This window comes from Dipodomys merriami, unplaced genomic scaffold (assembly GCF_024711535.1).
Source record: "Dipodomys merriami isolate MVZ:Mamm:240054 unplaced genomic scaffold, mDipMer1.0.p SCAF_60, whole genome shotgun sequence".
Classification (NCBI taxonomy): domain Eukaryota; kingdom Metazoa; phylum Chordata; class Mammalia; order Rodentia; family Heteromyidae; genus Dipodomys; species Dipodomys merriami.
In genome coordinates, this window is record NW_027206180.1 from 7606820 (window position 1) to 7634129 (window position 27310).

Below are 27310 nucleotides of genomic sequence, written 5' to 3' on the forward strand. Positions count from 1 at the left end.
GGAGCTGATCAGACCAGGAAGGTCAACTGTGTAATTAAAGGGCCTGAGCTTTGAGTCATACACCCTCAGACTCTCAGTACTTTGGGATGGGAGGAAGGTTGGATTTTTAGTTCATTTACATGACCAATGATTTAATCATTCCCATCTATGTAATAAAATGCTAATAAAAACTAACTACTTTGAGCTCAGATGTGCAACCTGGTCAGCATCCATTTGCCATGAAGGTGAAACAGTCTCAGGACCAGCGCCGTGCTCAAGACTCTCCCAGCCCAAGCCAGGCGCTGGTAGCTCATGCCTGTAATCCTAGCTACTCAGGAGGCTGAGATCTGAGGATCAAAGTCTGTGAAACTCTTATCTCCAATAAACCACCAGAAAACCGGAAGTAGTACTGTAGCTCAAGTGGGTAGAGTGCTTGCCTTGAGCTGAAGAGCTGAGGGACAGTGTCCAGGCTGAGTTCAAGCCTCATGACTGACATAAAAAAAAAAAAAAAAAACAAGATTCTCCCAGCCTACACTTATACCATATGTTTCTTCTTTTGGCTAGACTCCAGGGGTACCTCAATAATAAAGTAATCATAAGTGCAATGCTTTCCTAGGTTCTGTCACTCATCCCAGTGAATTTGTGAATTCTGACAGTCATCCCAATTATGTAGTGGGACTTCCAAATTTACAACCATCTTACCAGAAGACTGTTGGAAGGTTTCTTGAGTAGACACAATTCCTTTCTTTCTTTCTTTCCTTTTTTTTTGTTTTTGGTCCTGGGGCTTGAACTCTGGACCTAGGCGTTGTCCCTGAGATTCTTTTTGCTCAAGGGGAGCTCTATACCACTTGAGCCACAGGCACCACTTTGGCTTTTTTGAGGAGTTTATTGGAAATAAGAGTCTCACAGAGTTTCTTTTCCTGGGCTGGCTTCAAACTGTGATCCTCAGATCTCAGCCTCCTGAGTAGCTAGGATTACAGGCATAAGCCACAGGCATCCAGCCACAATTACTTTCTTAAGATATGAATTCTTGGGGCTGGGAAGGTGGCTCAGTGGTAGAGTGTTTGCCTTGTATACATGAGGCCCTAGGTTTGATTCCTTAGTACCACATAAGCAGAAAAAGCTGGAACTGGCACTGTGGCTCAACTAGTGAGAGTGCTCACCTTGATCTGAACAGCTGAGGGACAGCGCCCAGGCCCAGCGTACAAGCTCCATGACCGACAAAAAAAGATATGAATTCTGTGCTAACTTCATTATTAGCATCAAATTGCACTGCAGTACACAACATAGTAACAGACAAAAACCACATGATAGGGCTGGGAAGATGGCTCGGTGGTAGAGTGCCTGCCTTGAATGCATGAGGTCCTGGGTTCAATTCCTCAGCACCACATAAGCAGAAAAAGCCAGAAGTGGTGCTATGGTCCAACTGGTAGAGTGCTAGCTTTGATCTGAAGAGCTGAGAGACAGCACCCAGGCCCAGAGTTCAGGCCCCACAACCGACAAAACAAAAAAACCCAAGATAATCTCAGAAGACAGAAATGCATTTGTCAAATCCAACAACCTGGGGCTGGGAAGGTGGCTCAGTGGTAGAGCACTTGCCTTGCATGCATGAGGCCCTGGGTTCAATTCCTCAGCACCACATAAGCAAAAAGAAAAAAGCCGGAAGTGGTGCTGTGGCTCAAGTGGTAGAGCACTAGCCTTGAGCTGAAGAGCTGAGGGACAGTGCCCAGGCCCAGAGTTTAGGCCCCACGACCGGAATCTCCCCTCCCCCAAAAAATCCAACAATCTGCAGGGCGCCGGTGGTTCATGTCTGTAATCCTAGCTACTCAGGAGGCTGAGATCTGAGGATCACAGTTCAAAGCCAGCCTGGGCAGGAAAGTCCGTGAGACTCTTATTTCCAATAAATCACTAGAAAACTGGAAGTGGTGCTGTGGCTCAAGTGGTAGAGCGCTCACCTTGAGCTGAAGAGCTGAGGGACAACGCCCAAGCCCAGAGTTCAAGCCCCACAACTGACAAAAACAAATCAAAACCAAAAAACACACACACAAAAAAACAGAAAACAGGGGCTGGGAAGGTGGCTCAGTGGTAGAGTGCTTGCCTTGCATGCCTGAGGCCCTGGGTTCGATTCTTCAGCACCACATAAGCAAAAAGAAAAAAGCCGGAAGTGGTGCTGTGGCTCAAGTGGAAGAGCGCTAGCCTTGAGCTGAAGAGCTGAGGAACAGCGCCCAGGCCCAGAGTTCAGGCCCCACGACCGGACCAAAAAAAAAAAACCAAAAACAAAAAACAACAACAACAAAAAAACAAAATCCAACAACCTTTGGTGATTTAAAAAAGTGTTTTTTTTTTTTTTTGAATGGAAAGAAACCTCTTCAGCATGTAAAGAGCACAGATGAATTGGGCATTGGTGACTGATGCCTATAATCCTAGCTACTCAGGAGGCTGAGATCTGAGGAATGTGGTTTGATGCCAGTCAGTACAAGAAAGTCCATGAGACTATATCTTCAATGAACCAAAAAAACAGAACTAGAGTTGTGGCTCAAGAGGTAGCTAAAAAAACTCAGGTTCAGTGCCCAAACCCTGAGTTCAAGCCCTAGGACCAACAAAAAAGAGCAAATATGAAAAGCACACAGGCCCCATCATAATTAACAGTAAATCTAAAATTTTTCCTTATAAGAAGGGAAAGTAGGGAAGTAGGTAGGGAAAAGAATCATCCAGGTTGATAAAAAGAATACAACTATTTCCCACGGAGACTGTATGATCTTATAGAGAACTTGACGAAAATGAACTGTAACTTAAACATACGATCTTTCCCAGACCAGTTTGGCAATCTTATTATTATTTTTTGGTTGGTTGTGGGGCCTGAACTCTGGGCCTGGGTGCTGTTCCTCAGCTCTTCAGCTCAAGGCTAGCTCTCTACCACTTTTCACAGCGCCACTTCCGATTTTTTCTGCTTATGTGGTGCTGAGGAATCAACCCAGGGTCTCATGCATGCAAGGCAAGCACTCTACCACTGAGCCACCTTCCCAGCCCCTGGCAATCTTATTTGAACCTGTAGTTACTTGTGGTTTGACAGTGGGTGGCGATCTAAGGCTAGATTTCTGCTCTGAACTTAGTGACATAAAATAGGAGCTTGTTAGACTAGTGACCTGGAAGGGGGGGAGAGGGGGGGAGAATTGGGTAGGGGGGGCGGGGGGAGGCTGGGAAGGGATGTGAAGGGTAAACAAAGGAGGAGGCTGTAATGCTTGATAAGAAATGTACTCATTATCTTGCCCATGTAATTGTAACCCCTCTGTACAGTATGTTCACAAAAAAAAAAAAAAAAGAGAGAGAGACCTGGAACAGTTTGGGCTAATATATCCCTTCATAAGGATAGTTATCCATCACTATTTCTACTAAATATTCATCAACCTAGATTTATTGAGTAAACTGCTGATGTCAGGGCCATCAAATTTAATTATTTTGGCTTGTATGGAAAACACATTTAAATATGCCACCACACCCAGCACAAATTTGTTTTTTGTTTTTTAAGGGGATGTGTGAGACTAGGGTTTGAAGTCTCATACTGGCCAGGCAGGTGCTCTTCCATCTATCTACATCTCTACCCCTTTTGTGTACTGATTTTTGAGTTCTTAAATACCTTGGAATTTCCTGATAGAAATGCCTTTTGTTCTAATGAAGTGATCTGTGGAAGGCTCCTAGACAGTGTCAAGATGGAGCTGGTCATCAGAAAGACTAAACCATGACTAGAACCTTGCAACTTTTAGCCCCACTCCTCCTCCTCTAGGGAGGAGGGAAAGGCAGGAGACTGTACCAATAATTCATCATGCCTAAATAATATAGTTTGCATAAAACCACTGAACTATGGGTGTGGGACATCTGGGTTTGGAAGACAATGTTGTACTAGGAGAGAGCATGGCTGGTTAGTACCCACATACCTTGCTCTATGACCTTCTTCATCTGAGTGTTCATCTGCCTCCTTTACAATAAACTACTCAATGCAAGTATGTTTGTTGCTCTGAGTTTATGAACAATTGCAGAAGATTACTGAACCTGAGAGGAAGGCTATAAGAATCCTCAATTGAGCCGGGCGCTGGTGGCTCACGCCTGTAATCCTAGCTACTCAGGAGGCTGAGATCTGAGGATCGCGGTTCAAAGCCAGCCCGGGCAGGAGAGACCGTGAGACTCCTATCTCCAATAAACCACCAGAAAACCGGAAGTGGCGCTGTAGCTCAAGTGGTAGAGCGCTTGCCTTGAGCTGAAGAGCTGAGGGACAGAGCCCAGGCCCAGAGTTCAAGCCCCACGACCGACAAAAACAAAAAAAACAACAACAACAACAAAAAAAGAATCCTCAATTGGTAGTCAGTTGATCAGAAGTACAAGTGACAACTTGAAACTTATAATGGGGGGGCTGGGAAGGTGGCTCAGTGGTAGAGCGCTTGCCTTGCATGCATGAGACCCTGGGTTTGATTCCTCAGCACCACATAAGCAAAAAGAAAAAAAGCTGGAAGAGGTGCTGTGGCTCAAGTGGTAGAGCGCTAGCCTTGAGCTGAAGAGCTGAGGGACAGCGCCCAGGCCCAGAGTTCAGGTCCCACGACCAGAACCCCCCCCCAAAAAAAAAAAAAAAAAGAAAAGAAAAAAAAGAAAGAAACTTATAATTGGCTTCTGAAGTGGGAGAGAGTCTTGTGGGATTGAACCTTTGACTTGGGCAGGGAGTACAGGTAGTATCAGAACTGAATTATAGGATAACTGAATTGGTGTTGGAGAATCTGCCTTCCTTTCTACTCTCAATAGTCTTTTTTTTTTTTGTCGGTTGTGGGACTTGAACTCTGGGCCTGGGTGCTGTCCCTCAGCTCTTCATCTCAAGGCGAGTGCTCTACCACTTGAGCTACAGCGCCACTTCCGGTTTTCTGGTGGTTTATTGGAGATAGGAGTCTCACAGTCTTTCCTGCCCGGGCTGGCTTTGAACTGCGATCCTCAGATCTCAGCCTCCTGAGTAGCTAGGATTACAGGTGTGAGCCACCAGCGCCCGGCTCTCAATAGTCTTACATCAAATGTGTCACAAGTGTTGACAGTGGAAAACATCTGAGTGTTCCTTTAAAAGATCCTCCCCAAAATGAGTCAGAGAGCTGCAGCTTTACTATCCCAAAGAAGGACACAGAGGAAACAGATCTCCGTTACCTACCAATTTACCTGAGCATAGAAAGAAAGCTGTTCTGCTACTGTAAAGTTTTCAAATAAGATATCTTTCTGGGGACACCAGCCCATGCTCTTCCGAATTTGAACCATGTCGGTTGAAATGTCATATCCATTGATATATGCTTGTCCACTTGAAGGGACAGTAAGGCCTAGAACCGAGTAGAAGAAACATCCTAAAGTCACCTTCAGTCAGAGGATTCAATAGTACCAAGGCCTAATGACTCTACGCCCCTTTGTTTACTCATTCTCCAACAAGTCCTTATTCTATTTCTTTGCCACTGTCAGCCAATTAGTTGCATTCAAGAAATATATGTTCTGTGAACTAGTGTACGAGGATGTGTGGGGATGGTTAGAGATAGGAAGTACCATTTCTGCTTTTAAGCAGTTTCAATCTGGTTAAGTAACTAAAACATATGCAACTCTAAAACAAATTAACATCACTTTAGTAATGTGGTGAGGGAAAAAAGTATTTTGGGAATACAAGTCTTGAATTGAGATCCTCAAAGGCAAAGTTTACAATTTTATCTTTGATTCCCAATAAATATATGTTCAATGAATGCATTCACTGCCACATATATGCCTGTAAAACCCTAAAGGCTGCCTAATAGCATAGTATCTCTGTCTTTATTCTCATTAGGATGAAAAAGGCAATGTCGGGCTGGGAAGGTGGCTCAGTGGTAGAGTGCTTGCTTTGCATGCCTGAGGCCCTGGGTTCGATTCCTCAGCACCACATAAGCAAAAAACAAAAACCAGAAGTGGCGCTGTGGCTCAAGTGGTAGAGCGCTAGCCTTGAGCTGAAGAACTGAGGGACAGCGCCCAGGCCCAGAGTTAGGCCCCACGACCGGACCCCCCCCCCAAAAAAAAAGGAAAAAAGAAAAAGGCAATGTCTTTTTTGCAAAAAAATAAAGTTGGAAAAAGAGAAAAGAGAATAATAAAGAAAACAAACTAGGTGTCAGTGGTTCAGGCCTGTAATCCTAGCTATTCAGGAGGCTGAGATCTGAAGATCACAGTTCAAAGCCAGTCAGGACAGGAAACTCAGTGAAACTGTTTAATTAAGCACCAAAAAGACAGAAGTGGTGTTGTTGCTCAAGTGGTAAGAGTGCTAGCTTCGAACAAAAAAGCTTAGGGACAGTACCCAGGCTCTGATTCAAGCCTCAGGACCAGACCCCAAAAAAAAAGTGAACGTATATAAATTTGAGGGTTTTTTTGGGTCCGGTCCTGGGGCTTGAACTCTGGGCTTGGGTGCTGTCCCTGCACTCTTCAGCTCAAGGCGAGTGCTCTACCACTTGAGCCACAGTGCCACTTCCGATTTTCTAGTGGTTTATTGGAGATAAGAGTCTCATGGACTTTCCTGCCCGGGCTGTCTTTGAACCATGATCCTCAGATCTCAGCCTCCTGAGTAGCTAGGATTACAGCTGTGAGCCACCAGCGTCCGGCTTATACTCAATATATATATATATATATATATATATATATATATATATATATATATATATATATATATATATTTGTTGTTGTTGTTTGGTCATGGGGCCTGAACTCTGGGCCTGGGTGCTGTCCTTCAGCTCTTCAGCTCAAGGCTAGCACTCTACCACTTGAGCTACAACGCCACTTCCGGCTTTTTCTGCTTATGTGGTGCTGAGGAATTGAATCCAGGGCCTCCTGCATGCAAGGCAAGCACTCTACCACTGAGCCACCTTTCCAGCCCTACTCAATATATTTTTAAGTGGATTTGGTATATCAAAAGACAGGAAAAAAAAAGATAGAAAAAAATCTTTTATGAATACTATCAAATTACTGAGCTGGGAAGGTGGCTTAGTGGTAGAGTGCTTGCCTTACATGCATGAGGCCCTGGGTTTGATTCCTCAGCCCCACATAAGCAGAAAAAGCTGGAAGTGGTGCTGTGCCTCAAGTGGTAGAGTGCTTGCCTTAAGCTGAAGTGCTGAGGGACAGCGTCCAGGCACATAGTTCAGGCCCCATGACTGACCCCGCCCCCCAAAAACCCCCCACTGATTGGGTTTTTAAATCTTCTACTCTGTGTTTAATAAAACATTTATGATTATTTTGGGGACAAAAGATTAAAAGGTGGTGTTATTCTATCCTAACTTTAACAAATCTTCACGTAAACTTATAATAACAGAAGAATTAATAGAAAACCCAAATAGCCACATATTTTGCTGGACAGAGAAAAGGGAGTCTAAGACATTACAAACTTCGGGACCTTTCTACAAACAACTGTGGTATGGAGGCCCTTTGCTGTCTAACATCCAGGACAAGTAGCCATGTTTTCCTTCCCAGCCAAGCACATATGAATCCCATATGAGCCTCTGATTGGTATCACTTTTGCTGGGACAGAGTTAACATTGTTTTCTATGCCAAGTCACGCTAGTAGAAATCTGTGGTGAAGCTTCTCTGATATAGCATTTATTGCCTTATTTTGGCAGTGCTTGTAATTATATTAAGTCATTTATTCACACTGTTGACCCAGAAGTAAACAAAACCAATTCCTTAGTGAGGAGGATAGGATTGAGGAGACACAGAAGTAACACACATACATACAAATGACTGAGAAATGCTGGGAACAAAACAAGAGGGAAGGAAATATGGGAGTTTGTAGGGTGAAAAATACTTATGGCCTCACTGTTATGATCTAATATCTGACTTGCCTCTTTGATACTTCTCTTGGGGGTTGTGGTTGGACCTTCTTTTCAGCAATAAGCACCTTACAAACACATTAGGAGAAAGACTCTTAACTGGCCACACCATCATGAATAGCAAAGCCAGCTGGGCACTGGTGGCTCACGCCTGTAATCCTAGCCACTCAGAAAGCTGATATCTGAGGATCACGGTTCAAAGCCAGCCCAGGCAGGAAAGTCCATTAGACTCTTATCTCCAATAAACCACCAGAAAACCGGAAGTGGTGCTGTGGCTCAAGTAGAGGGCTTGCTGGAGAGCTGAGGGAAAGCTCCCAGGCCCAGAGTTCAAGCACTATGACTGACAAAAAAAAAAAAAAAAAAGCAATGCCTATTCCCAAAAGAGGACCACTTTGCTAGAAACACCAGTGTGCCTGTCCCGCATACTATGAGACTCAGACTTCATCCTGACATACATGGAGCCCCTCCGTTGAATATTCGCTGGCTGAGGGTTGATTTCCAAAGTTCTGCAAGCAGAAGGCTGACCAAAAGCACCTCCCACAAAATGTCACTATTTGCTGCCCTTCAAGTTTTCTTTTTTGTTTTTGTGGTACTGGGGTTTGACCTCAGGGCCTCATGTCCACTTAGTTTGCTTCTTTGGCTGGCACTCTACCACTTTAGCTATGCTTCAAGACCCAGTTTTTGCTGATTATTTTGAAGGTGGAGTCTAGAAAACTTCAAACTATCATCCTTCAGATTTAAGCCTGTGATTGCAGGTAGAAACCACTAGCACAAACTCTTTAAACGTTTTTAATAGAAGGTTGAAGACATTTACATGGCAGTTGTGAGGAAAGTCACAGCAGTCTGACTGCTTTCCTACAGTGTGGTGCTCTGACTGACTTCTAGAGCTCCTTGAAGGTTGAAAATGCATCTCACTGACACTTGAACTAATAGGCACAGGAAGGAACTTCCTGAACAGAGTCCCAGGGTCACAACAAATTGGAGAGAGGCTCGACAAATGGGACTACCTTAAAATAAAAAGCTTCTGCACAGATAAAGCTATCGCAACCAAGCTAGAAAGACAACCAACTAATTGGGAAAAAATATTTACCAGCAATATATCAGACAAGGGGTTAACATCCTGTATATACAGGGAACTCAAGAAACTAATCCCTCCCAAACCCAACAAACCAATTACTAAATGGGCAAGGGAACTAAAGAGGGACTTCTCAAATGAAGAAATAAAAATGGCAAAGAAACACATGAGGAAATGTTCATCATCCCTGGTGGTGAAGGAAATGCAAATAAAGACAACCCTGAGATACCACCTTACCCCAGTCAGAATGTCCCACATCCACAAATCAGCCAACGACAAATGCTGGAGGGGATGTGGAGAACGAGGAACGCTATTACACTGCTGGTGGGAATGTACACTCATACAACCACTTTGGAAAGCAGTCTGGAGGGTCCTTAGAAAGCTAAAGATTGACCTCCCTTACGACCCAGTCATACCACTTCTAGGCATCTACCCTGAACAACAGGAACCAATATACAAGGACACGTGCACCTCCATGTTTATTGCAGCACTGTTCGCAATAGCTAGGATATGGAAACAACCTAGATGCCCCACCACAGATGAATGGATCCAAAAATTGTGGTATCTATACACAATGGAATATTATGCAGCCATTAGAAATGACAAAATAATGGCATTTGCAGGGAAATGGATGGAGCTAGAAGGAATCATGTTGAGCGAGGTAAGCCAAGAACGAAGAGACAAACAGTACATGGTCTCCCTGATAAGTGGATGATGAATCCAAAATGTTAGGTGATATGACAAAACTAACAGGACTTAAGAAACAAAGAACTCCCACTCATCTGGTTGAACCACTACTAAATATCCCCATGCTGCTGATCACATATATGGTATATAACATATGAGCACCGTTATATATTACAGACTGTGATAGACAATTTGCTCCAGGAAAGTTAGAATGAACTTGTGACTTTAAATGAGCATCATTATTCCACAATACTGTGAATTTCTGGAAATTAAGTAATCACTTAATCACAATCAAAAAAAAAAAAAAAGAACCTTGGGGAAGGGAGGGAGGGAGGGGATGGTAGGGGGAAAACAATGGAGGGGGTAACAATGTTCAAGAGGAAGTGGAAGTGTACTCATTACCTCACTCATGTAACTGTAACCCTCTGTATAGTATCTTTACAATAAAAAAAAAAAATCAAAAAAAAAAAAAAAAAAAAAAGGAAATGCTGGCCAAGGGAAAAAAAAAAAAAAGAAAAAAAAGAAAATGCATCTCACTGATTTGTTCAGAACTTTATAATTGTGAAGCTTTTAATAAATATATGCCTTAGCCAGGCGTCAGTGGCTCACGCCTGTAATCCTAGCTACTCAGGAGGCTGAGATCTGAGGATCGCAGTTCAAAGCCAGCCCAGGCAGCAAAGTCTGTGAGACTCTTATCTCCAATAAACCATAAAAAACTGGAAGCGGTGCTGTGGCTCAAGTGGTAGAGAGCTTGCCTTGAGCTGAAGAGCACAGGGACAGCACCTAAGCCCAGAGTTCAAGCCCACAACCAACCAAAAAAAAAAAAAATATATATATATATAATGCCTCTTATATTAGTTTTCAAATTTACAGAATAATATTTTAGTTGATTAGATGCAAAAAATTAGGCATAAAATTACTTTAGACATAAAATTATTCTGAAACTAGAATCATTTTCAAATAATTCACAAGCATTATTCTAATTCCTGGGGCAATCAAAAGTTACAGACATTTATGGACAATTTTTTTGAAAGATTAGCAATGCCTAGCAATCATAAGAAAGTTTTATCTGGAAAGAAACTTCTAGTTACTGTTAATATCTTCTCATAGTGAATGACACTGAGTTCTGCAGATTGACTGAGAGAGGCAAAGATATCCTTTTCCTGGCACGGGGTATACTGAGTAATAAGATGTTAAATAGACAGTAAAAATAAACAACAAATGGTGTTTCGTTAAAGTATCAATAAGGTCTATCAGGAGAAATGAAACCCCAAATTTAGCTTTGCTAATGCTTTCTTCAGTGCTTCCTCAGGAGGGCTGACCACATACAGGTACCTGTGAGCATGGAGCAGGTAGTGGATTTTCCAGCTCCGTTGTGTCCCAGTAGCACAGTGATCTGCCCCCTGTATAGATTCATGTTCAGATCTCTGACTGCTATGTATTTATTCCTTCCTCTGTGAAACACCTGTGGAAGGTCAAGGCATGAATGGCAGTGTAACACCCACACCCAGGAAGCAGAGCACTTAGCTCACACCTTGTTGCCAGAGTCCTTCATCACCATAGTGCTCTATGTGGAGCAAGGCTCTGCCATGACCTGTGTAACAACAATTGCCTCTGTTTTTACACCAGCAAGACAACAGCACAATCTGGTTTTCAATTTGCTACTGTAGGTAAAATTACATACCACATTATGAAGAAACTGAACTAGATAACCTGAGGGTAGGGATGGGAAGGGGGAGATTGGGGGAAAATGATGGAAGGGGTGATATTGACCAAGAAGCCTTGTACTTATAACCTGGCTGATGGAATTGTAACCTCTTGGTACACCCACATAATAATAATAATAATAATCACAATCATCATCATCATCATCATGTAATGTACCAAATGACTGAATTCCAGTGAAAGTCCAAAGGTGTTTGGTACTGGAGATAAGACACTCCTTCTGAGAGACACATGAAACTTTCCATGCAGACATTTAACTCCATGGCCAGAAATAGGGCATTGAGGGCTACATCTCTAACTCTGAGGGTAGCATTACAGAAGTGACTGAAGTTCTCAGTCACAAAGGATATCTTGTGATAAGAATATATTTTACAAGAATAAAAATATATGCTTATATTGGCTGTTCTTAAGTTCTTGGAAGGAGGTGTGTGAGCTGATACCTTGTACAGATGATGGATTTCAATCCCTCTTATCAGATCAGTTGGCTCTTCCTGCATGAACTGACTTCCCCTTGTTTTCTCAGAATCTTCCATGTGCAGCAGTGGCCTTGTCACTGGAATATGGTTCCCAAGCCAGTAGGAGGGCTGCAGAGGAAGTCAACCTAAGCATCAATCATTTATGTGGACTCTTCTGGAAAATAAGTGTTTTGGTAAATTGGCATCCATATCCCCACCCCAAAGGCAGTTTACATGTTCCAGCAAATACTGAATGGGGCCTAGAGAAGTGAATCTACTTAGCTACAAACTCAACACCAGTCAACTGAATTTCAGTCCAACCCATGCTCCTTAGGAAGGAACTGGGAGAGCTGCCTCATCTCCAGGTTCCTGATATACTCCCAAAGCCACTGTCCCAGCAGTCAGGATCCCTGAAGCTGGTGGCTGGGGCCTGGAGAAATTCTGGAGCTAATGGTCTATCCATTCCTCCACAATCTAAGAAGGGATATGAAGCAGAGTCTGTAGAGGGCCCCATCAAGTGCCTGTGATTTCACTGGGATTATCAGCCCAGGGTAGGCTACCAAAGGCACTGATGAAGGACTAAATCAAGAATGAGAAGCTCAACTTCATAAGAAAAAGTCATTCAAGAAGAGAACTGATTCTGAAAACTGTGGGAGTTATCAAGAAAAGTTATACCCCGGGCTGGGAAGGTGGCTCAGTGGTAGAGCGCTTGCCTTGCATGCCTGAGGCCCTGGGTTCGATTCCTCAGCACCACATAAGCAAAAAGAAAAAAGCTGGAAGTGGCGCTGTGGCTCAAGTGGTAGAGCGCTAGCCTTGAGCTGAAGAGCTGAGGGACAGCGCCCAGGCCCAGAGTTCAGGCCCCACGACCGGACCCCCCCCCCCCAAAAAAAAAAAGAAAAGTTATATCCCTATAGGTGTCCTATAGGGAACAGAGGTCTTAGAATACTTCAGGGTGTCTCCTATAGTGCGACTGAACGGAGAAGAATGGGAGAGGGCTGTATCACTACAAGTGGAATTCTGTATGAGACTGGACCCCACTCAAGCTCATTGCATCAGCTATAGAGCAAGTACCAGAGAAACTAGGCCTGGTAATCATGCTCCATTAGCTCCATTAGCTGACAATCATATTCTATTAGCTGACAGGTTTGTGATAAACACAGGATAAATTTCCTGGGGTTTAAGATTTTTAATCAGGATATCACTGAGAGACATAGGAACATGAGAAGCAACATCCATTTATAAAACAGCAGCATTAGAACTCACCAAAGCAAAGAAGTACCAGGACTTGGGGGTCTGAAAGTTCCCTGGGAAAATGTTCTCCATGTACCAGGCTATCAGACAGTACAAGAATGAGTCCAAGAGTAGCATCAGCAGCACTTGAGTGAAGCTGAACTCTCCCGTGATACTGCCCATGTTCCGCCACTGTATACCTGTGCCTGTCACAGAGGAAGGACAGGACTGTATCAAAGGCAAAGAAGTCACCAGAACCTTCCAGTCAAATAGTAAAGGGTTAGGCCAGGAACAAAACTATACTATTTGCATCTGCAACACTGTAAGACCAACCCAAGGTACAGGAAGAGGGAAGAGATTTAAAAAAAAGTTGCTCCCATGAGATAAAGCTTGCTGTAAAGTGGTAGTACTTTTACCAACACCAAAAAAAAGTAAGAAATGAGACACAATCTTAAATATACATCTCCACACTTGTACATATGCTACTGGAATACCTTCCCACTCCTCCCAATCTGTTCTGGCTAATTCTTACCTTAAAGATCAGCTTCATGGCAGTGACTTCTTCCCAAGGACCGTGTACCCCTATTCCTTGTTGGGGTGACATGCCCAGCCCTGTGTATATGGATAGCTCAGAGGAGATCCTGTCCTCCACTGTCAATCTGCCCACTCATCACTGTCTCCAGTTCCGCAGTCTCTGGGGCCAAGAACTCTTGGTTTTTAGTATCCCCAACATCTGGCTACCTGAGACCTGAGGACTGCAGTTCAAAGCTAGCCTAGGGGGGCTGGTAAGGTAGCTCAGCGGTAGAGTGCATGCCTTGCAAGCATGAGGCCCTGGGTTCGATTCCTCAGCACCACATAAACAGAAAAAGCTGGAAGTGGTGCTATGGCTCCAGTGGTAGAGTGCTAGCCTTGAGCTGAAGAGCTGAGGGACAGCGCCCAGACCCAGAGTTCAGGCCCCATGACCGGCAAAAAAAAAAAAAAAAAAGCTAGCCTAGGCAGAATGTTAAGACTCCATCTTGAATTAACCAGCAAAATACCCAACTGGAAGTATGGCTACAGTGATAGCAATGAGCAAGCCAGCCATGGACAGTGTGAGGCCCTAAATTCAAATGATAGCACTTGCACAAAAAAATGGAGGGGAAGCTGGGTGCTGGGTGGCTCACACCTGTAATCCTAGCTCCTTAGGAGGCTGAGATCTGAAGATCACGGTTAGAAGTCAGCCCGGGCAGGAAAGTCTGTGAGACTGTTATCATCAATAAACTATTCAGAAAAAGCCCGAAGTGGTACTGTGGCTCAAGTGGTAGAGTACTAGCCTTGAGCAAAAAGAGGCTCAGGAACACCATCCAGGCCCTGAGTTCAAGACCCAGGACCCACAAAAAAAATGGAGGGGAAACGGGGGAAACTATGGGACTCAATCCCTTCCTTCTTACTCACTGGTTCACACTATAAGCAGTTACTCCACCCATGTACCTCCCGTAATGTACCCACCTCCCAGAAACAAGGCAAGGGGACTTCCAAATCTGTGTGCCAAAATAAACATTTTCTCTTTATAAACTAACTACCTCAGGTCTGTGAAGGTGGCTCAGTGGTAGAGCGCTTGCTTTGCATGCATGAGGCCCTGGGTTCGATTCCTCAGCACCACATAAGCAAAAAGAAAAAAGCCGGAAGTGGTGCTGTGGCTCAAGTGGTAGAGTGCTAGCCTTGAGCTGAAGAGCTGAGGGACAGTGCCCAGGCCCAGAGTTCAGGCCCCACGACTGGACCCAAAAAAAATTTTATAAATTAACTACCTCAAATATTTCATTATAATAACACAAAGATAACTAATACAGTTCCATACAAATCTGTAGAAAGGATATATTCAAGGCAATGAGAATAAAGAATAGATACAAAGTACTACATTATTTGGAAGTTCTAAAATACTATCTCAGCTTCTAGTCATAAATCTGTTGTTCTCATTTGCGAGGAGAGACCTATCTGACATAACAATTTAGAGGAAAGATTTATTTATTTATATTTTGTGCTGACCTCAAGAGCCACAGCCCTGTCCCTGAGTTTTTTGCTCAAAGCCAGTGCTCTGTTACTTGAGCCACAGCTCAATTTCTGGCTTTTGGTTTTGGTGCTTAATTGGAGATAGAGTCTAATGGGCTTTCCTGCCTGGGGATGACTTCAAACTGTGATCCTCAGATCTCAGCCTCCTGAGCAGCTTGGATTACAGGTTTGAGTCACCAGCGCCTGGCATAAAAGTTTATTTTTGCTCATGATTTTAGAGAGTTCACTGTGAGGGTGGTTGGCCCCATGCCTTGGGCAGATTATGACAGACATATTATATATAGTAGGAACTTCTTCACCTCCTGGTGGACAGGAAGCAAAGACCGACAGGAACGGGAGGCAGGGGGAAGAACAAGGTATCTTCATCTGTTCCCGTTACCTACTTCTAGGTCAATCTGCTAGTTTCTAGAACTTCCACACACAGTGGCACCAACTAGAGACCTGGAATTTAACATGAGTCATTTAATATTGCAAACATACCGTCTACATAATTTATGCCTATCTAATAACATACGCATTTATTTTCCTAGTAATTTTTTGTGAGAGTCTCACTGTTTTTCCCAAGCTAGACTTCAACTCTAGCATTAGAGTTCTTCCTGCTCCGGCCTTCTACAAGCACATACCACCATACGTGGCTCTAATTTACTAATTCTTTAATATGCTCATTTTTCTCCCCAATTATAAATTTTATTATATGAACCATATTGTGTATTACTTTAGCATCCCACACAGAACCTATTATAGCTGTAAGTACACTGTAAATGAAATGTATCAGTGTGTTAAGTTTATTGAAAAGTAGGTCACCCTTACCTGGAGCAAAGCATCCAGGTCACCTGAAGACAGTTTGAGAAAGACAAATCTCACCTTCTGCCTCAAAAATAGAGATGAATCGGATTCCCATTGCCATGGCAACATTTGAGAAGAGACAAAAGCTGATCTTCTGGCCATAGCTCCTCTGATGGTAGCTAAAAGTGAGGTACAGGTAGGGGAGGTAGGTAAAGAAGAAGATGATTCCTCCTATAGCAGTTCCAACGTGGGCTGTAAGTTCAGAAGGAAAAACAAAGAGTTTCATTAGCAATGTACGAAGTGCTGTGACACATACTCCTTTTCTCAGTTCTGGTGAAGAAAGTGTCTCCGCACTTGTCTCAGCATTTCAGAAAGGAAGCATTCTTTAAGAAACCTTTTATACTGGAACTTATTACTATTAAAAGATGAGGAATATTTGCAGCACTTAATAAATGAAAGGACCCTTACAGATATTCATATTTGTGTAAAACTTGCTCTCTAAAACTGTACTAGTGTCTCCTACAACAAAAACTCTTTTCAAAAATGAGTGTTAGCCGGGCGCTGGTGGCTCACGCCTGTAATCCTAGCTACTCAGGAGGCTGAGATCTGAGAATCGCGGTTCAAAGCCAGCCCGGGCAGGAAAGACCGTGAGACTCCTATCTCCAATAAATCACCAGAAAACCGGAAGTGGTGCTGTAGCTCAAGTGGTAGAGCACTCGCCTTGAGCTGAAGAGCTGAGGGACAGCGCCCAGGCCCGGAGTTCAAGACCCATGACCGACAAAAAAAAAAAAAAAAAAAAAAAAAAATGAGTGTTGACTTGCATTGCATCTTTAAGCCCAGCTTGGCACTATAGCAAGAGCTTTCAATGTATCATTTTATTCAGTCTGCACAACCTCCCTGTTTTTCAGAGAAGGAAATAGAAACATAGTCATATTAACTAAGTCTCCTCAGTGTCATGGAACTAGTAAATCATAGTAATGGATTAAAGGTTTACCATCTGTATGCACAATGGCTCCGGATTAGGACAGGAGATCTATCCAGCCAAAGTTCTGCAGCTGAACACAAGTGAAATGCATATATTTGACTTCAGAAAGTTAAGAGAATAAGAGTTGAAAATCTGGGGCTGGTAAGGTAGCTCAGCAGTAGAGTGCATGCCTTGCAAGCATAAGGCCCTGGGTTCGATTCCTCAGCACCACATAAGCAAAAAGAAAAAAGCCGGAAGTGGCGCTGTGGCTCCAGTGGTAGAGCGCTAGCCTTGAGCTGAAGAGCTGAGGGACAGTGCCGAGACCCAGAGTTCAGGCCCCATGACCGGCAAAAAAAAAAAAAAAAAGAGTTGAAAATCTAAGGACTGGGGCTGGGAAGGTGGCTCAGTGGCAGAGTGCTTGCCTTACACGCACGAGGCCCTAGGTTCGATTCCTTAGCACCACATAAGCAGAAAAGGTTGGAAGTGGCGCTGTGGCTCAGTGGTAGAGCGCTAGCCTTGAGCTGAAGAGCTGAGGGACAGCTCCAAGGCCCAGAGTTCAGGCCACATGACTGACCAAATAAAAAACAAAAAGAGAGAGAGAGAAGAGAAAGTAAAGGAAAGAAAAGAAATTCTAAGGGCTGAATGTGAAGAAGAGAAGTTTGCGAGTCAGGAGAGGGGACACAAAGAGGAGTGCCATGGAGTCCTCTCAGAGGGCCGTCACTGACCTACAGTGGAGTCCTCTCATGTCCCCTTCCCTGGGCTTGTACTCATTGTGTGGTTTGTGTGTATACCACAGGCTTTTGTCGCTGGTTGAGAAGAGTGGACACCCAGAGTGTTATGGGAAGAAGTGTTTGAACAGGAACCTGAGGCACCAGAACTCCTTTTTTTTTTTTTTTTTTTGCCAGTCCTGAGGCTTAAACTCAGGGCCTGGGCACTGTCCCTGAGCTTCTTTTGCTCAAGGCTAGCATTCTACCATAGTATCACTTATGGCTTTTTCTGTGTATGTGGTACTGAGGAATCAAACCCAGGGGTTCATACATGCTAGGCAAGCATTATACCACTAAGCCACATTCCCAACCCCACTAGAAATCCTTTCTTATTACGGTGTCTTAGAAGCCATCCTTTTCTTGTGCCCCAACTTCATAATCAAGATCTAGGAAGTTCCTATTAACAATGAGATATACAAGACACTATGTTGAAAATGAACTTTACAACTTGGGGGACAGAGGGAGGAGTTGGGGAGGTGGGAAGGGAAGAGATGGAAGGGGAAAAACAAAGGAGGGGGTAAAAATGCTGGATAGGATATGTACTTATTACCTTACTCATGTAACTACAACCCCTCTGTACAGTATCTTTACCATACACACACACACACACACACACACACACACACACACACACACACACACACACACACACACACACACACACACACACACACACACACACACACACACACACACAATCTAGAAAGTTATCTGTATGTTCTACCACTTGAGCCACAGGCACCACTCTGCTTTGGATATCTTATCTTTCCATTTTCACTGAATTGAAACTTATCATTTACTTCCACTTGAAATTATAGTACAGTTAAATGAAATGTTCAAACAAGCCTATAATGGGGATGTAACCATAAAACTGAAAACTTTGTTCTGGAAGAATACTACTTAATGGTATAGGCAATGGGAATGGCAATGCTTCCAGAAAAAGAAGTCATAAGCACCCACTGAGAGAAACTTACATTAGTACTTACCTTTTTCAAAGAACGTGCTTATCATGAATGCGAAGAAAATTGTGGCAATGGCAAAACATGTTAGAAAAATAAATATCAAACTAGGGTCGCTGTTCTTGAATACAGCCACGTTGTTCATCTACAAAACGATCACAGATATACATAGTCTTTACATGGAGAGAATGTGGAAAAAGCATAAAGCATCAATCAACATTGTAGAAAAATATTTTTTAATATTCAAGATTATCTTAAGCTAAAAAGTATGTGTAGGCATATTTTAAGGCAGACATGTAATTCAGAATCTACTGTCATTTACAAATTACTGTTAGTGCATGAGTCTTTTTTTGTAAAAAGCATGAGTGTGAATCTAATTTTTTTTTTGTTTTTTATTTTGTTGGTCCTGGGGCTCGAACTCTGGGCTTGGGTGCTGTCCCTCGGCTTTTCAGCTCAAGGCGAGCACACTACCACGTGAGCTACAGTGCCACTTCTGGTTTTCTAGAGGTCTAATGGAGATAAGATTCTCATGGAGGGGCTGGGAAGGTGGCTCAGTGGTAGAATGCTTGCCTTGCAAGCCTGAGGCCCTGGGTTCGATTCCTCAGCACCACATAAGCAAAAAGAAAAAAGCCGGAAGTGGCACTGTGGCTCAAGTGGTAGAGCACTAGCCTTGAGCTGAAGAGCTGAGGGACAGTGCTCAGGCCCAGAGTTCAGGCCCCACGACCGGACCCAAAAAAAAAAAAAAAAAAGTTTAAAAAAAAAAAAAAAAAAAAGATTCTCATGGACTTTCCTGCCCAGGATGACTTTGAACCGTGATCCTCATCTCAGCCTCCTGAGTAGCTAGGATTACAAGCAGGAGCTACCAGCACCCAGCTGAATCTAATGTTTTACACAATGTGAATGTTTTCCTTCTTTTAACAACTGTCATTATCACTGACATATAAATTTTTTTTTGTTTTTTTTTTGGTCAGTCGTGGGGCTTGAACTCTGGGCCTGGGCGCTGTCCCTCAGCTCTTCAACTCAAGGCAAGAGCTCTACCACTTGAGCCACAGTGCCACTTTCAGTTTTCTAGTGGTTTTTATTGGAGATAAGAGTCTCACAGAATTTCCTGCCCAGGCTGGTTTTGAACTGCAATTCTTAGATCTCACCCTCCTGGGTAGCTAGGATTACAGGCGTGAGCCACCGGCGCCCAGCTATAGTATCTCATATCTTCCTTTATTCCCTTGCAATATTAGGGTTTGAACTTAAGGTCTCAGCATACTAAGTAAGCACTCTACAACTTGAGCCACCTCTTATATCTTTCAGCAAACACAAGCAAGTATCAACATGAGGCTTTCCAAACTGTCATCGGTAACTGTATCTTTTTTTTTTTTTTTTTTTTGTCATTGTGGGGTTTGAACTGAGCCTGAGCGCTAACCCTAAGCTCTTTTTGCTCAAGGCTAGCACTCTACCACCTTGAGCCACAGCTCCACTTCCTGTTTCTAAGTGGTTAATAGGAAGTAAGCATCTCACAGGAACTTTTCTGCCTCAGCTGGCTTCAAAATGCAATCCTCAGATCTCACTCTCCCAGATAGGATTACAGATGTGAGCCAACAGTACCTAGCTAATAACTGTATTTTAACAAATGAAAAGTCATTTGTTGGTGGCTCATGCCTGTAATTCTAGATTTACATGCCTGTAAATCTCAGGAGGCTGAGATCTGAGGATAATGGTTCAAAAGTAGACCAGGCAGAAAGGTCTGTGAGACTCTTGTCTTCAATTAACCACCAAAAAGCTAGATGTAAAGCTGGGCGCTGGTGGCTCACGCCTGTAATCCTAGCTACTCAGGAGGCTGAGATCTGAGGATCTCGGTTCAAAGCCAGCCCGGGCAGGAGAGACCGTGAGACTCCTATCTCCAATAAACCACCAGAAAACCGGAAGTGGCGCTGTAGCTCAAGTGGTAGAGCGCTCGCCTTGAGCTGAAGAGCTGAGGGACAGCGCCCAGGCCCAGAGTTCAAGCCCCACGACCGACAAAAAAAAAAAAAAGCTAGACGTAGGGCTGTGGCTTAAGTGGTAGAGTGCTAGCCTTGAGATGAAGAGCTCAGAGACAGCACCCACACCCTGAGGTCAAGCCCTAGGATTAATTAAAAAAAAATACAAGAAAATTGAAACATGGTTTTTTTTTTTTTTGGGGGGGGGGCAAGGATTAGGAGGATAAGAGAAAGGAGGTTGCCAGCGCAGGTGGCTCACACCTGTAATCCTAGTCACTCAGGAGGCTGAGATCTGAGGATCATGGTTCAAAGCCAGCCCGGACAGGAAAGTCCATGAGACTCTCATCTCCAATAAACCACTTGAAAACTGGAAGTGGTGCTGTGGCTCAAGAGGTAGAATGCTTGCCTTGAGCTGAAGAGCCCAGGGACAATGCCCAAGCCGAGTTCAAGCCCCATGACCGACCAAAAAAAAAAAAAGAAGAGAGAGAGAAATGAGGTTGATAAATAGAGAGAAGAATATAATGACAAACAGTCATTATATTCAATACATAGGTAAAAATGGAACTGCCTAACTTGAGGGTATGGATAGGACTAGAAAGGATGGGGAAAACAAATAGAAAGGGGTGAGTGACACTGATCAAGAAGCATTGTAATCATAATTTGACTTGAAGTGAAACTCCTTTGTATAACTACTTTCAAAAAAGCAGGAATTGTGTCTTATCTAACAGAAAACCAATAAACAAGATTGAGTAGACATTAAAAAATTGTAAGGGCTGGGAAGGTGGCTCAGTGGTAGAGTGCTTGCCTTGCATGCATGAGGCCCTGGGTTTCATTCCTTGGCACCACATAAGCAGAAAAAAGCTGGAAGTGGTGCTGTGGCTCAAGTGGTAGAGCTCTAGCCTTGAGTTGAAGAGCTGAGAGACAGTGCCCAGGCCCAGAGTTCAGGCCCCACAACCAACAAAAACAAAAAATTGTAAAGAAAAAAAAATTGTATCAACGGGCTAGGAATTTGGCTCAGTGGTAGAGTGCTTGCCTAGCATGCATGAAGCCCTGGGTTCTATTCCTCAGTACCACATAAACAGAAAAAGCCACAAGTGGGGCTATGGCTCTAGTGGTAGAGTGCTAGCCTTGAGCCAAAGCAACTCAGGGACAGCACCCAGGCCCTGAGTTGAAGTCCCATGACCAGCAAAAAAAAAAAAAAAAAATTGTATCACCCACAACATACCAGATTTCTTTCTCACCTTTCATAGGTAAGCACATCCCAAAGAACAAGAGATATGTACCTCTGTGCAGAAGAGAACGGTCATAACAGAAACAGCAATGAAAACAGAAATAAAGAACATGATGAACCAAGCAACCCAGTGTAGCCAGCTGTCCAATCCCATCATACACATATAGTCCTAAAAAAAAAAAGCAAAAGAACCATATATTACAGTCTAGAGTTTAGCCTATCTGGTCCAGCTTGTCAGTCTGTTACTAAAAACCCATCAGCATGGGATGAAGTGTTGGGTAGGCTTATGTTGAGGAGAGGCAGTTAGTGGGAACTGACAAGAGACTGAATGGGCTGGGAAAAAAGGAGTAAAAACCAGTGAGTTGTAGTTATCTGGTTTGGTTATGGTACAGTAGGCATTGTATTAAAATTATTCTCGGAGGCTGCAATGCTTGGTAAGAAATGTATGCATTATCCTGCCCATGTAATTGTAGCCCCTCTGTACAGTATGTTCTCAAATAAAATAAAATAAAATTAAAAAAAAAACCACGAGAAAAAAAATAAAGGTGAACTATTGTTACTTTAAAAGGTAAAAAAAAATAAATAAATAAAATAAAATTATTCTCTTTTTGAAATGGCAAGTATACTGCTAATTTCATTTACTGATGCCTCCTATAAATCAATGGGTCATACTGTGTTGAAGATAAAGTCTAAATTCCTTATATGTCCTACTTTTAAATTCTACTGGCAAGCTGGGAATGTGGCTTTGTGGTAGAGTGCTTGCCTAGCATGCATGAAGCCCTGGGTTCAATTCCTCAGTACCACATAAACAGAAAAGGCCAGAAGGACACTGTGGCTCAAGTGGTAGAGTGCTAAGCCTTGAGCACAGAGAGGCTCAGGGACAGAGCCTAGGCTCTGAGTTCAAGCCTCAGGACCGACACAAATAAATAAACAAATAAAACAAATTCTATTGGCAGGGAAGTACTTATTTTTTTATTTTTTGGTGCCAGTATAGTCCTGGGGGTTTTAACTCAAGGTTCAGATGTGCCGTTTAGTTTTAGGTTTTCCTGTTCAAGACTGAGTCATAGCTCTACTTCCAGCTTTTTGCAGGTTAAATTGAAGATAAAGAGTCTCATAGGCTTTTTTGCCTAGACTATCCGTGAATGGCAATTTTCAGATAGTCTCCTGAGTAGTAGGATTAAGGGTGTGAGCCACTAGCACCCAGTTGGCAGTTGAAGTTTTTAAAAAGTGTTCTTTAACCTTTGCTCATTTTTTATTGTGAAAATGCCGTACAGAGGGGTTACAATTACAGAGCAAGGTAATGAGTACATTTCTTATCAAGCATTGTTGCTTCCTCCTTTGTTTCCCCTTCTCATCCCTTCCCATCTCTCCCGCCCCCAACCTTTGCTCATTTAAAGAGAGGAGAAGAGGGCTGGGAAGGTGGCTCAGTGGTAGAGTGCTTGCCTTGCATGCATGAGGCCCTGGGTTCAATTCCTCAGCACCACATAAACAGAAAAAGCCAGAAGTGGCGCTGTGGCTCAAGTGGTAGAGCGCTTGCCTTGAGCTGAAGAGCTGAGAGACAGCGCCTAGGCTGAGAGTTCAGGTCCACGACCGGCAAAAAAATAAAAAAATAAAATAAAGAGAGGAGAAGAAACATGACCAATCCAATGACCAAAATACAAAAAGTTGGTGCCCTGGCTCTCTTTACCAGTTTGTTGCTGAAGTAGTGAACATACAGGGAAGGTCAAACTTTGTCTACATCAGAACTAAAAGGAGTACTGGTCACCAGAGGATTATGGTTCAAAGCCCTGGCATAAAAGTTTGCAAGGTGGGGCTGGGAAGGTGGCTCAGTGGTAGAGCGCTTGCCTTGCATGCCAGAGGCCCTGGGTTCAATCCTCAGCACCACATAAGCAAAAAGAAAAAAGCTGGAAGTGGCGCTGTGCTCAAGTGGTAGAGCGCTAGCCTTGAGCTGAAGAGCTGAGGGACAGAGCCCAGGCCCAGAGGTCAGGCCCCACAACCAACCAAAAAAAAAAAAGTTTGCAAGACTCTACCTCCAAAATAACCAGCCAAAAGCAGGGCTAGATGCTATGGCTTAAGAGGTAGAACAAGAGCCTGAGTTCAAACTTCTATACTACCAAAAGAAACATAGTTATGAGAACTAATAATCAAAGAAAAGAAAGTACAAGAGAATATTTTAGCTAGGCATGGTGGTGAGTGGCTGTAATCCCAGCACTTGGAAGATAAGGTAGGAGGATGCCAAGTTTAAGGCCAGTCTGAGCAACATTTCAAGTTCTAGGCCAACCTGGGAAACACAAAAAGACCCTGTGTGAGAAGCAAACAAAAAACAACAACAAAAAAAAGACTGAAGATTTTATTTTAAAGGGTAGAAAGTAAGAAGTAATAGGAGAAAGTAGGTTAGCAGAAGAGTGCCAAAAGTGAGTAACACTGATTATTTCAGGAGCAACTAACTGAGCATCATCAAACTGTAGGTTGTCTTCCTACCTGACCTGACCATGAAAGGAGACTCACTTGAGGAAAATCTTTCCCTAGACCCTGCACAAGCACTGGCTGAGCACCTTTCTGGTGACAGGCAGTAGGCTAGCCAAGCAGGACCTACTAAGCCAGACGTGCAAAGATTCAGGTAATAATAATGGGTGGCATTCTGCAAACAGTAAGAAACGACTTCAGAGTTCCAACTCACTTGAAAGGTTGCTCTGCACCTAAGCAATATCTTACTTGTTTGGGCCACATTTTTATGCTGTTTTTCATTAGTAACCACCTCATATCCCTGTCTCAGAAGAGGTGTCTAGATACTATTACCTTAAGTTTTCTTTCCTTTTCCAGTGTAATGGAATTAATGATAATGAGCTCGATGCAAATGAAGCTAAGCATGAGGAGCAGAGGGAACTCATTCTGAAGCACCATGAAGAACTTGTCCTGGACATGAGGTCCATATGGGAACCTCTGCAATAGTACACTGAGACTCTCAAACAAGTTGACCGTCGCATTGTGAGCATGGTGCCACATGATGGCTTTATCCACAGCATGCTGAATGGCCAAGAAGCCTTCTTTATGGTAGCCTACAAGGAAACAGAATATCAAACCTAAGAAATTAAGAAAGACTGAAGACAAGGAAACGACTGAAAGGATTCAGATGGATCATGGCTAGCCATTCAGTAAAACAGCAGCAGGAAACATCCCTAGAACCCACATACTACAGCAGCTCAGAGAGAAGTGAAGTGGTCACCGGGGATCCCTGGAATTGAGGCAATGGCATTTCCAAAGTGGAGTTCTGGAGACCTGAGCAGAAAAATGAGAGATGTCCTATACAAGAACCTTCAAGCTAGGTGCCAGTGTCTCATGCCTGTCACCCTAGCTACTCAGGAGGCTAAGATCTGAAGATCACGGTTCAAAGCCAGCCTAGGCAGGAATGTCTGAGACTCTTATCTCCAATAAACCACTCAGAAAACCAGAATGGTGCTGTGGCTCAAGTGTAGAGCCACTAGCCTTGAGCTGAAGAGCTGAGAGACAGCGCTCAGGCCCAGAGTTCAAGCCCCATGACCGACCAAAAAAAAAAAAAAAAAAAAAAAAAGAACCTTCCAACTTGAGGAACTAAAATTTTGATCATCTGACATGTACAGGATTACAGGATGATTAAACTCAAAACACATAAAAGACATTGAAGGACTTGCCTTTCCTCTTTTGACCCAATCTTTTTATGCATCTACAGATGGAATATTCAGGATTGACTCCACCTTATTCCCCTAGATCAAGCAAGACACCAGGTGAACAGGAACAGGCTTGACCACATGCCTGTCCACCGGCAGGTTATTCCCACCTAGGCCTGGCTGAAAGTCTCTGTCATCCCTGGAGGGACGTTCCATTCTGGACCTAACTGAACATACCCAGCCCTAGCCCTCCAGCAATTACAACCTGATTTGTACTCCTTTGTTTCCTTGTTAAGACCCATATTAACCTAGACCCCAAATCCAGTCCCTTGTACAACCTCTAAACTTGGGGGAAGGTCTGTGCCCCTTGCTGGCAATAAACAGTGATTCCCTGTTGGCAATCCAGTCCAGCCTATTTCTTTTCCATTCTTGTCCATTTTGCTAACAGACATGGCCTCCCTGTGTGTGTGTTTTTTTAGTTGTTACTGATACACAGTCCAGGACTATAGTCTCTGAATTGTGCTACCTATTACATGAAACTGTAAATACTTAGATTTGGTTTCCTACTTGGTAGACATGCAGGCCCAAAGCTTCACACTAACTGTGTGATCATTCTTCAGTGAGAAACAGATTATCAACTTATTTTTCTCTGAGCAATTAGTTTCTTAGAGGATAGTCAACTCTAATACTCTCACAGAGGGAGACAAAAAAAAAATCAAAAGTGAATTGGAGCTGGGTGCCAGTGGCTCACGCCTGTAATCCTAGCTACTTGGGAGGCTGAGATCTGAGGATCACAATTCAAAGCCGGCCTGGGCAGGAAAGTCCCAAAGACTCTTGTAAATGTAAATGTTTCTTTTTTGGGGGGTCCGGTTGTGGGGCCTGAACTATGGGCCTGGGCGCTGTCCCTCAGCTCTTCAGCTCAAGGCTAGCGCTCTACCACTTGAGCCACAGCGCCACTTCTGGCTTTTTATTTTTTGCTTATGTGGTGCTGAGGAATCGAACCCAGGGCCTTGAGCATGCAAGGCAAGCGCTCTACCACTGAGCCACCTTCCCAGCCCCAAAGACTCTTATATCCAATAAACCACTAGAAAACCAGAAGTGGCGCTGTGGCTCAAGCAGTAGAGCGCTGGCCTTGAGCTAAAGAGCTGAGGGCCAGCACCCAGGCCCTGAGTTCAAGCCCACGGCCAGAAAAAAAGAAAAAAAGTGAATTGGAGTATTAAACTCATAAATTAACATGTTAAATTGAAACCCCTTTGTAAAACTATAAAATGATAATAAAATATAAAACATTAAAAGGAGGAAAAAAATGTAGTGAATTAGAAAGTGTGAGTCTTTTGTGACAGATTGGCTCCTGGGCTTCTAAGCCTATCACTGGAGGGAAGGCTGGTACAGCAGAGAGCAAGACATGCTGGCACCATCAGGGATGCTTGACTGGTACAACCCTTGGAAGCTATCATGGCATCAGTAAGAGTCAAACCCAGGGTTTTGTGCATTGCTAGGTAAATACTCTCCCATTGAGTTACACCATCCCAGTAATACATTATTAACATGAAAAGAGAAAAGATAAAGGAATAACTGTTTTATAGGAGCTTTAACCACTTAAAGAAAGCCATTTAAAGCCAGGCACCAGTGGCTAATGCCTGTAATCATAGCTACTCAGCAGGCTCAGATCTGAGGATCATGGTTGAAAGCCAGCACAGGCAGGAAAGTCCATGAGACTCTTAACCTCCATTTAACCACCAGGAAAAAACCGAAAGTGGCACTGTGGCTCAGGTAGAGTGCTTGTTTTGAGCTGAAGAGCTGAGAGACAGCACCCAGGCCCAGAGTTCAAGCCCCACAACTAACAACAAAAAAAAAAAAAGCCACTTAAATGGCCATATGTAGAGAACAATAATATGTTTTGTTTCGTTTTTTTTTTTTTTTTGTCGGTCTTAGG

The 27310-nt window shown here is 43.4% G+C and overlaps 1 protein-coding gene across 7 annotated transcripts in view; it reads right to left on the reverse strand.

Annotated features, from left to right (window-relative positions):
• Positions 1-27310, reverse strand: part of LOC138814620 (ATP-binding cassette sub-family A member 17-like) — a 64938-nt gene that overhangs the window by 27771 nt on the left and 9857 nt on the right. For 4 of the 7 annotated variants that reach the window (XR_011368037.1, XM_070003682.1, XM_070003683.1 and 1 more), the window contains 8 exons: positions 24527-24786; positions 21780-21896; positions 18554-18671; positions 15915-16088; positions 13035-13207; positions 11757-11900; positions 10927-11056; positions 5170-5324 (listed from right to left, as the gene is read on the reverse strand). Coding sequence is in view for 6 of the 7 variants with exons in the window: in XM_070003682.1 (XP_069859783.1) it covers positions 5170-5324; positions 10927-11056; positions 11757-11900; positions 13035-13207; positions 15915-16088; positions 18554-18671; positions 21780-21896; positions 24527-24786 (1271 nt within the window). In the remaining variant the exon portion in view is untranslated. The remainder of the gene's footprint in view (positions 1-5169; positions 5325-10926; positions 11057-11756; positions 11901-13034; positions 13208-15914; positions 16089-18553; positions 18672-21779; positions 21897-24526; positions 24787-27310) is intronic. The other 3 variants (XM_070003684.1, XM_070003687.1, XM_070003688.1) reach the window with 3 other exon arrangements.